The sequence below is a fragment of the Sminthopsis crassicaudata genome, chromosome 5 (genome assembly GCF_048593235.1).
Source record: "Sminthopsis crassicaudata isolate SCR6 chromosome 5, ASM4859323v1, whole genome shotgun sequence".
Taxonomy (NCBI): domain Eukaryota; kingdom Metazoa; phylum Chordata; class Mammalia; order Dasyuromorphia; family Dasyuridae; genus Sminthopsis; species Sminthopsis crassicaudata.
Window position 1 is genome coordinate 240,011,887 of NC_133621.1, and position 13,446 is coordinate 240,025,332.

The following is a 13,446-nucleotide window of genomic DNA, read 5'->3' on the forward strand; positions in this document are numbered from 1 at the left end:
CAAACCCAAAGACCCTAGCTTTTGGGATAAGAACTCACTATCTGGCAAAAAAACTGCTGGGAAAATTAGAAATTAGTCTGGCAGAAACTAAGCATTGACCCACACTTAACACCATGCACCAAGATAAGGTCAAAATGGGTTCATGACCTAGGCATAAAGAATAATATTATAAATAAATTAGAAGAACATAGGACAGTTTACCTCTCAGACCTGTGGAAGAGGAAGGAATTTATGACCAAAGAAGTAGAAGAGATCATTTTGATCATAAAATAGAAAATTTTGATTATATCAAATTGAAAAGTTTTTGTACAAACCTAATGGAGACAACATTAGAAGGGAAACAATAAAGTGGGAAACAATTTTTACAGTCAAAGGTTGTGATAAAGGCCTCATTTCCAAAATATATAGAGAATTGACTCTAATTTATAAGAAATCAAGCCATTCTCCAATTGACAAGGATATGAACAGACAATTCTAAAATGAAGAAATGGAAACTATTTCTAGCCATACGAAAAGATGCTCCAAGTCATTATTAATCAAAGAAATGCAAATTAAGACAATGCTCAAAAAATTATCAGACTGTGCATACCCTTTGATGCAACAGTGTTACTACTGGACTTATATCCCAAAGAGATCTTAAAGGAGGGAAAGGGACCTGTACGTGCCAGAATGTTTGTGGCTGCCCTCTTTGTAGTGGCCAGAAACTTGAAACTGAGTGGATGCCCATCAATTGGAAAATGGCTGAATAAATTGTGGTATATGAATATTATGGAATATTATAGTTCTGTAAGAAATGACTAGCAGGATTATTTCAGTAATGCCTGGAGAGACTTACATGAACTGAAGCTGAGAGAAATGAGCAGGACCAGGAGATCATTCTATACTTCCAACAACAATACTATATGATGATCAATTTTGATGCACGTGGCCCTCTTCAACAATGAGATAAACCAAGTCAGTTCCAATAGAGCAGTGATGAATTGAACCAGCTACACCCAGCAAAAGAACTTCACTTCATGGAATTCTCAGTCCCTCTATTTTTGGCCACCTGCATTTTTTATTTCCTTCACAGGTTAATTGTACACTATTTCAAAGTCCTGTTCTTTTTGTACAGCAAAATAACTGTATGGACATGTAGACATATATTGTATTTAACTTACACTTTAACATATTTAACATTTATTGGTCAACCTGCCATCTGGGGGAAAGGAGGGGAAAAATTGGAACAACAGGTTTTGCAATTATCAACACTGAAAAATTACCCAAGCATATATCTTGTAAATAAAAATAAAACATTATTAAAAAAAATCAGTCTCTCAGATTCCTCTGGATATTGGCTCCAACTTGGGGCCAAAGATCAAAGAAGCCCCAGATCTCAGAAGGCTAATAAAAGACGACTCTGAACCCCGAAGCTTTACTAAATGCCTTTCTGGACTTAGCCCACTGATGAAGATATTTTCTTCTCAGTGTAAATTCATCTTTGCTAAATTCCTAATCAGGAGTTTGCCTGCTAAGAAAGCTCTTTTCTTTTATAAATTCCCTTTTGCCACAAACTTCAGCTTTGCAAATTCTTTAGCAAATAAACTGTGGCAGTCTCCAGAGGACATCTCAATTCTCAATTCTTGCACCTCATCATTTGGTGGCCCGGTATGGGGATCCCTGCAAGTCTCATTGAAGAGATGAGCCTTTTCTTTTTTTTTCTATTCATTTTTCCAAATTATCCCCTCCCTCCCTCAACTCCCTCCCCCCGATGGCAGGTAATCCCATACATTTTACATGTGTTACAATATAACCTAGATACAATATGTGTGTAAATACCATTTTCTTGTTGCACATTAATTATTAGCTTCCGAAGGTATAAGTAACCTGGGTAGATAGACAGTAGTGTTAACAATTTACATTCGCTTCCCAGTGTTCCTTCTCTGGGTGTAGTTATTTCTGTCCATCATTGATCAACTGGAAGTGAGTTGGATCTTCTTTATGTTGAAGATTTCCACTTCCATCAGAATACATCCTCATACAGTATTGTTGTTGAAGTGTACAGTGATCTTCTGGTTCTGCTCATTTCACTCAGCATCAGTTGATTTAAGTCTCTCCAGGCCTCTCTGTATTCCTCCTGCTGGTCATTTCTTACAGAGCAACAATATTCCATAACCTTCATATACCACAATTTACCCAACCATTCTCCTATTGATGGACATCCATTCAACTTCCAGTTTCTAGCTACAACAAAAAGAGCTGCCACAAACATTTTGGCACATACAGGTCCCTTTCCACTCTTTAGTATTTCTTTGGGATATAATCCCAATAACAGCAATGCTGGGTCAAAGGGTATGCAGAGTTTGACAACTTTTTGGGCATAGTTCCAAATTGCTCTCCAGAATGGCTGGATTCTTTCACAACTCCACCAACAATGTATCAGTGTCCCAGTTTTCCCACATCCCCTCCAACATTCATCATTATTTGTTCCTGTCATCTTAGCCAATCTGACAGGTGTGTAGTGGTATCTCAGAGTTGTCTTAATTTGCATTTCTCTGATCAGCAGTGATTTGGAACACTCTTTCATATGAGTGGAAATAGTTTCAATTTCATCATCTGAGAATTGTCTGTTCATATCCCTTGACCATTTATCAATTGGAGAATGGTTTGGTTTCCTATAAATCAGGGTCAGTTCTCTATATATTTTGGAAATGAGACCTTTGTCAGAACCTTTCCTTTTAAAAATATTTTCCCAATTTGTTACTTCCCTTCTAATCTTGTTTGCATTAGTATTGTTTGTACAGAAACTTTTTAGTTTGATGTAATCAAAATCTTCTATTTTGTGATCAATAATGATCTCTAGTTCTCCTCTGGTCATAAATTCCTTCCTCCTCCACAGGTCTGATAGGTAGACTATTCTCTGTTCCTCTAATCTATTTATGATCTCATTCTTTATGCCTAAATCATGGACCCATTTTGATCTTATCTTGGTATATGGTGTTAAGTGTGGGTCCATATCTAATTTCTGCCATACTAATTTCCAGTTTTCCCAACAGTTTCTTCTGAATAATGAATTTTTGTCCCTAATGTTGGTATCTTTGGGTTTGTCAAAGATTAGATTGCTATAGTTGTACCCTTTTTTGTCCTTTGTATCTAATCTGTTCCACTGATCTACCGGTCTATTTCTTAGCCAATACCAAATGGTTTTGGTGACTGCTGCTATATAATATAGCTTTAGATCAGGTACACTTAGACCACTTTCCTCTGACTTTTTTTTCATTAGTTCCCTTGCAATTCTCGACCTTTTATTCTTCCATATGAATTTTGTTGTTATTTTTTCTAGGTCATTAAAATAGTTTCTTGGGAGTCTGATTGGTATAGCACTAAATAAATAGATTAGTTTGGGGAGTATTGTCATCTTTATTATATTCGCTCGGCCTATCCAAGAGCACTGAATGTCTTTCCAATTATTTAAATCTGACTTTATTTTTGTGGCAAGTGTTTTATAATTTTTCTCATATAATTCCTGACTATTCTTTGGTAGATGGATTGCCAAATACTTTATACTCTCAACATTTGTTTGGAATGGAATTTCTCTTTGTAAGAGATGAGCCTTTTCTTGCTGATTGTCTATTTTATAGCTAGGACACTCCAATTCCTGGGAACATTTGGGTCTTTGGGAGCTCCATACTTGAGCAGAATTCCCTCAGGGATGCCTGGACTGGGAATTCCTGCATTTTTTGACAAAAAGTCCCCTTAATCAGGGAAGGTTTTGCCACTTCTTCCTCTCTGGGGATGCCTAAGTGAAGGATGAGGCTCTATAGAATTAGGGCAATCTAAGGCTTGTGGCAAAATGGGACAATCTACCTCTATCCCTAAGGATTCTTGCTTAGGCAGTCTCTTAAAAAAACAGAAACAAATTCGGCTTAAAAGATCTCAAAACTAAAAAGCTTAAAACAGCAGTGTAGGATGCTGCTTAAATTTGCTGGAGGGAAATAAAACTCCCTCCTTTCTGCTCCTCTAGGGACACAGGATCCTTCCTCTGCACCTCTGTGCAGCCCTTACCAGGAGGCCTCTGGGATTTCTGCCTAGAAAGCTGAAGGCAGAGCTTTGGATCTGGGGAAGGGAATAAGAATGAATATCTAAACTGACTCCAAATATGCTTTGCATATTTTGCATGCTCACAGGGATATGTGGAAAGAATGGGGATTTTTGGCAGCAAAGAATTCTCCTATGCAGGAGAAATTCTACAACTACTACAAGCTGTCCATAAACCCAGAGAGGTTTCAGTTATATTTTGTAAAGGACACCAGAAGGGAAATTCACTTCAAGCCAAGGGAAATGGGTTTGCAGCTAAAGCTGCTGCTCATTCATCCCTGACTATGGCACCTTTAATCTCCCAGCTCCCTGATTCTTACATCCCTTCTTATAGCCCAAAGGAATAATTCTCCTGGCTGGTTTAAACATCCCCTTCTCCTGAAGACTGTTCTGAGAAGGGGCACATACCTAGGGAAGGTGGATTTCAAGTTGCTTTTTGTCTTTGTTTGATGACTTTACTAATTGGGCAGAAGCTTTTCCCTGCAGGGCTGAGAAGGCTCAGGCCCTTGCTAAAACAGGTCATACCTCACCTAAGCCTGCCTAGCTCCTTGTAGAGCGATAAATAGTCCAGCTTTTACTTCTCAGGTGTTTCAGAGTAGTCCTATTACCACTCTGGAGAAAGAAGGGTAAAATTGTCTGCTACCTTCTTTCTCTCACTATAATGGCTTTCCTAACTTTTTCTCACTCCAAGAATGAGAACTTTGCTCCTAGCATCTTTCCGGCTTTTCTTGATGTCATTCTATGGCCCCTGCTAGTAGTTAATTCCTTCTTAGCCTTTTAGCTAGGGAGCTCTGTGGGCAGTAGGGCATTTAGGATTGTTGGGTGGGCCATCAGTATCCTCAAGGCAGACCACAGATGGGACCTGATGCTTTTTTGGAAAGGCCCCATTCCCAAACTTCACCGTTTCTACTTTGGATGACACCCTATTTTTAATCTGCTTGTGAGATTTTTTTTCCTCCAGGCTCCAAGCTACTTGGACACACAACATTCCTTAGATGCAGCTACTGCTATCTTTAGATCTTGAACTTCCCCTCCTGTCCTGAACTCCTATTGAACATAGAGACAACTCTACAAACCTTGTCAGCTTGAAGTAGCTACAGAAAATGAGACCTTCATCCATTTGTCCCAAATGTATTTGGGGACTGAGGGAGGAAAATGATGTAAACTGTGTCCTCTTTGGAGGGGAAGAGTGTTCCTGACTCTCAAAACCTCCTGACCTCTAAGAGGGGCACACCCTTCCCAGATAACTCCCATTCAATTTTCAACTGAATTTAATTGAAAATCAGTCTCTCAAACTCATCAGGAGATTGACCTCCGGCTAGGGCCAAAGATCAAAGAAGCCCCAGACCTCAGAAGGCTAATAAAGATAACTCTGAACCCCCAAACTTCACTAAATGCCTTTCTGGACCTAGCCCACTGATGAAGCTACATTTTCTTCTCAGTGTAAACCCACCTTTGCTAAATTCCTAATCAGGAGTTTGCTTGCTAAGAAAGGTGTCTTCTTAGTGTAAATAAATTCCCTTTTGCCATAAACTTTGAGTTTGCAACTTCTTTCTGGGACGTCAACCAGAGGGGATCTCAACCCTCAATTCTTGTATCTCATCAGTAACGGTGTATATACTTTTGGCCTGCTAACTCTTGGATCATATAAAAAGAATGACCTAAGCTGAGTTAATTAAAAGTTAATAAACTTTTTCCCTGTTTATGTGAAAATTTGAGTGTATTTAATGGTTTCATATTGATGCATAAGAAATTTCAACCATAGAATAATGTCAAATATCATTTCCCCTCCATCTTTTCTCTTTTATACCATATAGAGCTCTGCAAGTTACTTGCGTGAAAAATTCTTCCCCTAGGGTCATATTGGATGTCTGTCTTTTGTTCTTAACTTTTCAGTATTTACCATTAAATTTCAGCTAATGATTTCTTTTCAAATGGTTGATAGCAGCTGTGATATAGAAATCAATAGACTCACAATATAGTCTCTTATTTTAGAGGACAAGGTATAAAAATATTTTGTTCCATTTCCTGGCTTTACTTTTCATCTGTACGGTATCCTAATGTAATTTTGCTTCGCTGAGAATAAATAGATATGATATCTCAATGTGAAGACTCTGTGGCTTGATTCTGTGTGGGATAGGTGCTAGAGCCCCTTTCCCAAATTAATTAATCAGAGACATCTTTATTTAAGCCCTGCAGGGTGAGGCCCTGAACACTCAGGAGGCATCCCAACTCCCATTATGAACAGCCAATTAAATAGGACAAGACCAAAGCCTTTTCATTGGATAGGCCAAAAGGATGTAACTATCCTTGACCAATGGTCACCAATGTTGTCTGCCTCCCCCAGGTCATGTAACTTTTTGCAACTTCCTGTCACCTCCTGCAACCCATGGTTCAAGATTGGGAATAGGGATCATATGACCTCCTGAAACCTGAGGCCCAAGGTCTCAGCTTCTTGCCCTGGGTATAGGACTCATGTGACAGTCTCAATATTGAGAAATACTTCATCCCATCAGTTCCATTGAGTCCTGACACAGTTATTTTAAATTAAAATTGGACATTGCTTTATAGGGCTCAGAATCCTATGACCTTTTTCATGACTTGAGAACAAGCACTACCTGTTCTGCTTTCCTAGATTTGTAGAAGCCATTTCCTTATACTTTATTCCCTTCATGATTTTGCTTGACTTATTTTCCTTTTTGTTACTTTAAGAAAACACTATGTAACAAAGAATAATCATTTCTGGTGATTGCCCAATCATTAAATCTTTCTAGAGCTCAATTTCCTCATCTATAACTGAGTGTTGTGTTGAATGATCTCTAAAGTTCTCAGTGTGAAATAATTTGAAGATTCAAGAAGCATGAATAAAAACAATTACACACATGTTTAAAATAGTCTAACAAGTAAGGGAAAAACTCATTCTTGAATAAGGTCACATTTTATGTATGGATTTGAGATTACTTTTCCATGCATCATCTTTTGTAAAGACAAATATATGTTAGAACTAACTTTAACAAATAGTTTAAAGAATTTTCTGATTTTTTAAAATTTCTGATCTCTTGTTTATTTTCAATTTTATTTGTAATTAGGAGTAATCATGAAGGGCAACAGTGGATTTCTCAACAGCCTGTAGTCTCTGAACTTGCCTTGCTATCCTCCTCTCACAAGGAAAATGCAAAGCCACATTCCAAAGGGACATGGAACTCATGCTCTTCCCTATTGCCTACTGAGCAGAATGTAAGACTCTCTATGTCCAGGCCAACAGTATGGACCATTCTGAGGTATCATTTTATGAGTTTGCTGTTAATTACATTTTCAATATTAAATAACATAAGAATTCTAGTTAAGTTGTCCTTGGTTGTTCTGTGGTGATTAGCAATGAGTGACAAAATTTTGGATTGTTTTGGGCCATTTATTTTTGGTTATGTTCAATTTGATTTAACACACCCTCCCTATGTCAGTCAGGGTTAAATGACTTTTCTGAGGTCACACAACTAGGTAGTATTAGATTTCTGAGGCCAGATTTTGAAAAGGTCCTCCTCCTGACTCTATCCATGATGCCACCTAACTGCCCGTATGTTTGATTTTAAATGGGAGTATGCTATAGTGCAAAGGGAACTGATCAGAGAATCTGGGTTCAGATTTTGATTCTGCCAATTATTAGCTATGTGATGTTGGACAAATTATTTTTCCTCTTGATGTCAACTTTCAATTGTAAAAAAAAAAAGAGTTTGGGTTAGATGATCTTTTAGTTGTAAATCTATGATTTTCACAGCAGGGTAGAAGCTATTGGCCCTTCATGAATCAGGACAAGATCTGAATGGAAAGAGGAAGGCATTGGCATGTAACTCCCCAATTAAGAAAAATAAATAGTTTGTATGTAAAGTATTTCTGTGTATACTCATGAAGATTACTTATTTTTATGTGGACCTGTTTAAAAATGTACCTTACTGGAATCTCCTCTGCTCATCCTTTTATACTTAAAGAACAATCACTATAACATAGACTAGGCAGATAAAAACTGAACAGTTATGCAGAAGTTACCAATACATGTCTCCTATTTGATATGCTATATCTGAATATTCATACTCGGTTTCCATTTCTCCATGGAAGAAGGGTACGTTTTCTCAGTTTATTATAATGACATAGTATTAATTTTTTTTCCTTCCTCAAATTTTTACCCTTATGTATATTGTTTTCCTAGTTCTGCTCTTCACTTTATATCAGATTATATACATCCTCATATGGGTTTATTTTGCTCTAACAATGCAATACTTTTCCATTACCTCTTTTTTTTTTTTTTTTTTTTTTTGAGGCAATTGGGGTTAAGTGACTTGCCTAGAGTCACACGACTAGGAAGTGTTAAGTGTCTGGGGCCAAATTTGAACTCAGGTCCTCTTGATTTAAGGGCCAGTGCTTTATCCACTGCATCTAGCTGCCCCCCAATATCTCTTTGAACCATAATGTGCTTGCCCATTATCCCATTGATGATAATTTGCTTTGTTTTCAGTTCTTTGCTACAACAAAAAGTGCTTTGGTATTTATGGAGCCTTTCTTTTTGACATTGATTTTCTTGGAATCATGGCAATTTTCCCAGAATTTTTTGTCAAATAATTCTTCAAAATCTTGGATCTTTGGGTTTATTGCACATTAGATTGCTATGGTTATTTTCTGCTATGTATTGTGTACTTAATCTAATCCAGGGATCCACCACTATGTTTATTAGCCAGCACCAGATTGTTTTTATGATTACTGTTATATAATAAAGTTTAAGATCTGGTACTATTAGGCTACCTTTTTTGAAAATTTTTTTTCATGGATTCCCTAGATATTTTTGATCACAACATGAATTTCACAATTTTTTTCTACCTTTACAAAATAATTCTTTGGCTAGTTTAATTGTTAATGTACTGAATAAGTAATTAATGAAAGAAGAATTATCATTCTTATTATATTGATTCATGCTACTCATGAGCAATAAATATTTCTTTATTGTTTAGATTTCAATTTATTTACATGAAGAATGTTTTGTAATTGAATTCATATAGTTCCTGGATTTGTCTTAGCTGATAGTATTTTGTATGGTCTGAGGTTATTTTAAATGGAATTTCTGTATCTCTTCCTGTTGGTTTTATTGGAATATTTAGAAATTTTGATGATTTATGGATTTATTTTATATCCTACAACTTTGCTAAAATTGTTAATTATTTGAACTAGTTTCTCAGTTGATTCTCTATGATTCTTTAAGTATTATACCTGCAAAGAATGATAGTTTTGTCTCCTTATGATTTATATTTATTTAGTCAATTTCTTTCTCTTACTACTGTAGCTAGCATTCTAATACAATATTGAGTAGTGATTAAAGGACCTTATTTCACCTCTGATATTAATAAAGCTTTAACTTTATGCCCATTACAGATAATCCTTACTCTTGTTTTAGGTATATACTAATTGTTATTTTTAAAAAAGCTATATTGATCCCTATATTTTCTAGTGTTTTTGATAAGAATAGTTGTTGCATTTTGTCAAAGACTTTCTGTGTCTGTTGCTATTATAATAAGATTTTTGTTGTTGTTCTTGATGTGTGATCAGTTATGTTGGTAGTTTTTCTAATACTAAATAATCCCTGCATTTCTTATTTGACTCTCATCTGATCAAAATCAATGATCTTAGTGGTATGTTCCTGTAACATTTTTCCTAATATCTTATTTAAAATTTTTGCATCATTTAGGGAAATTGTTCTATAATTTTTCCTCTCTGATTTTATTCTCCTTGGTTTCGGTATCAAAACCATAATTAGTAGAAATCTTTCTTTAATTATTTCTTCTAATAGTTCATATAGTTTTGGGATTAATTGTTGCTTACATATTTGGTAGAATTCACCTGTGAATCCATCTGGTTCTGGGAATTTTTTTCCTTAGGGGGCTCATTTATGGTTTGTCCAATTTTTTTTTCCTAAAATAAGATTATTTAAGTATTTTATTTCTTCTACTGTTAATTTTGTATTTTGTATATTTTATATTTTCCATGCATTTGATTTAAATGTCAGTTTTACTTTCATATAAGTGGGCAAAATAGCTCCTAATAATTGCTTTAATTTGATCTTTATTGGTGGTACATTCACCTGCTTAATTTTTGATTCTGGTAATTCAATTTTCTTTCTTTTCAGCAAATTAACCACTGGTTTATTTTATTCATTTTTTCCCCCTAAATCTAACTCTAGTTCTATTTATTAGTTCACCTTTTTAAACTTTCAGTTTTATCTTCTTTTTCTATGATTTCTATTTTGGTATTTAATTTTTAATTCATTCTTTTTTAGATTTTTTTAGTTTCTTGCCCAATTTGTTGATCTACTCTTTGTATACAATAAAATAAATAAAATTTCCCCTATGTACTGCTTAGGCTGCATTCTACAAACTTTGGAATGTTTTCTTTTTGATGGCATCATTTTTAATTGAATTTTTAATTGTTTCTCTAATTTGTTGTTTGACCTAATCCTCCTAGCATTAGATTATTTAGTTTCCTAGTAACTTTTACTTTATGCTTCCAAAATCCTTAATTTAATGTAATTTTTATTGTATTATCTGAAACTCAAGAATTTAATGTTTCTGGGGTTTGGTTTTTTTTTGCATTTAGCTATGAGGTTTTTATAGTCAGTTTTTGTGAAGGTGTCATAGTGTTGTTTGTTCTTTATTCTCAAAAATGATCATGATATCAAGGAGATGATGACATGACATGCAAGTGAATTGGATTTTTTTTATTATACCTTTTTATTGACAAAACATATGCATGTATGATTGTTCAACAATGACCCTTGCAAAAACTTCCCTTCCAAATTTTCCTCTCCTTCCCTCCCTGACATTCTCTCCCCTAGATTGCAGGTGGTCCCATACATGTTAAATATGTTAAAGTATATGTTAAATACAATATATGTATATATATTTATACAGTTGTCTTGCTACACAACAAAATTCAGATTTAGAAAGAAGGTAAAAATAACCTGGGAAGAAAAACAAAAATGTAAACAAACAATAACAAAAAGAGATAAATGCCAGGTCTTATAGGTTAATTATCCTATGTTCTTCTAATTTATTTATAATCTCATTCTTTATGCCTAGATCATGAATGCATTTTGATCTTATCTTGGTGCTCTCATAAAATACTTTAACACAAAAGGAATTATTATCTCAGCTCTATCTTCAAATTGCTTCATGTCAAGGAAACTTACCATCTTCTATACTTTTAACTGTCCTGATTCAATTCTGGGGCATCTGGTGTGATTTCTAGCAGTCATTTCTTTTCAACATGTCCTTTGATATTCTAGATCTTTTTTGTGGTCTTCTGGTTATTTTTAAACATTCTTTTAAAAATTTTGAATTTAAATTTTTCTCCATCCCTCTAGCTCTCCTTTATGTATTGAGAAAACATGGATTATTTAACAATTATACTTGTGAAATCATGAAAAGCATATTTTCAAATTAGTTACGTTACAGTTTTTTAAAAAGCAAGAAAATAAAGAAAGTAAAATTATACTTAAATTTGCACTCAGAGTTCATCCTTTCTGTCTCTGGAGATGGATAGCATTTTTCATTATGAATTCAGAATTGTCTTAGATCATTGTATTGATTAGAGTAGCTAAGTTTTTCACATCATTATAATGTTACTATTTCAGTATATAATCTGGTTCTTCTTAATATACTCTGTATCATTTCTAATATACAGTAGTATTCTGTCACAATCTTATACCACAACTTGTTCAGCCATTCCCTAGTTGATGGCCTCCCCATAATTTTCAATTCTTTGTCTCCACAAAAAGAGCCTTCTCTATATTTTTATATGAATAGATCATTTTCCTTTGATCTCTTCAGGGTATTCTAGTAGGGGTATTGCTGGTCAAAAGAGTATAAATAGTTTTATAGCTCTTTGGGCACAATTCCAAATTGTTCCTTAAAATGTGTGGAGCAATTTATAACTCCAACTCCACCAACAGTGCATTAGCATAATTTTCTATATTCCTTCCGGCATTTTTTTATTTTCCTTTTGTGTCACATTAGCCAATGTGATATATCATAACTCGGAGTTCTTTTAATCTGGATTTGTATAATTAATAATGATTTGGAACACTTTGTCATATAACTATTGGTAGTTTTAGTTTCTTCTGAAAACTCCCTTTTAAAATTTTTTGACCATTTATTAATTGATGATAGCTTTCATTTTTATAAATTTGACTCAGATCTCCATGTATTTTAAGAAATGAGGCCTTTATAAAAGAAACTTGCTGTAAAATTCTCCCTCATTTTCATACCTTTTGATTTTGCCACATTGATTTTGTATTGTAAATCATTTTTAATTTCAGATGATCAAAATTATCCATATTATTTCCTGTGATCTTCTGTCTTTTGTTTGGTTATAATTTTTTCCCTTATTCATAGATCTTACAAGTAAAATTGTCCATGCTCTCCTAATTGGCTTATAATATCATCCTTTATGTCTATCATTTCCAAAATCCTTAATTTATGTCTATACCCATTTTGAACTAGTATAAAGTATGTACAGTGGCCACACCCTAGTAAAACCATCTTGGCTGATGGGATTAACTAGGTTGAAAATAACAGAGGGGTTCAAATTCATCAAATAGTTAGTCTATCCAAGCATGTGAAGATTTCCTGTGGTAAAATGATCAGATGAGAACAATTTGTTTCAAAGGCCATGAAAGAGACTGAAGTAGGTATTATGGAGAATTTAGCACTTGGCCATCTATCAAAGATTTCATAATCATTCACTGGGTCCCAGGCCATTGCTAGTCATTTTGGACTTTGATGACTCTGGAAAAGAGAATGAAAATGACAATTTTGTGCAACTCTGCCTAGCTTAAATCCACTTCACATGCAAGTCATGACATCATCCCATGATGTGTTTGGTCCCCATTGAAAATGAAGGATGAACAACAATATAGTGTGAAATCTAGCATGGCAAGGCTTCCTTCATCCACCTTTTTAATCATTGATTCCCTTGATATTCTTGTTCTTTTATTCTTATACATTAATTTTGTTAATGTTTTTTCTAGCTTTCCAAAATAATTCTTTCTTAGTTTGATTGGTAAAGCACTTAATTTAGGTAGAATGTCACTTTTATTGTATTGGCTAAGCCCATCCATAAGTAATGAATATTTCTCCAAGTGATTGATACATATTTCTAGTAGTTATTTTAGATCTGTCTTTATTTCTGTGAAAAGTATTTTGTAATTGTGTTTACATAATTCATGGGATTGTCTCAGCAGGTACACTCCTAAGTGTTTTATAGTGTCTGCAATTACTTTAAATTGAATTTTTTTTTTCTATCTCTTCCTACTAGGTTTTCTTGGTATAT

The 13,446-nt window shown here is 34.5% G+C and overlaps 1 protein-coding gene across 6 annotated transcripts in view; it reads left to right on the forward strand.

Annotated features, from left to right (window-relative positions):
* Positions 1-13,446, forward strand: part of TMTC1 (transmembrane O-mannosyltransferase targeting cadherins 1) — a 318,149-nt gene that overhangs the window by 72,790 nt on the left and 231,913 nt on the right. For 5 of the 6 annotated variants that reach the window (XM_074270648.1, XM_074270645.1, XM_074270644.1 and 2 more), the window contains one exon: positions 7,167-7,358. The exons of the other annotated variant lie outside the window; for it this stretch is intronic. In XM_074270648.1, coding sequence (XP_074126749.1) covers positions 7,167-7,358 — 192 coding nt within the window. The remainder of the gene's footprint in view (positions 1-7,166; positions 7,359-13,446) is intronic. 6 annotated transcript variants of the gene reach the window in all.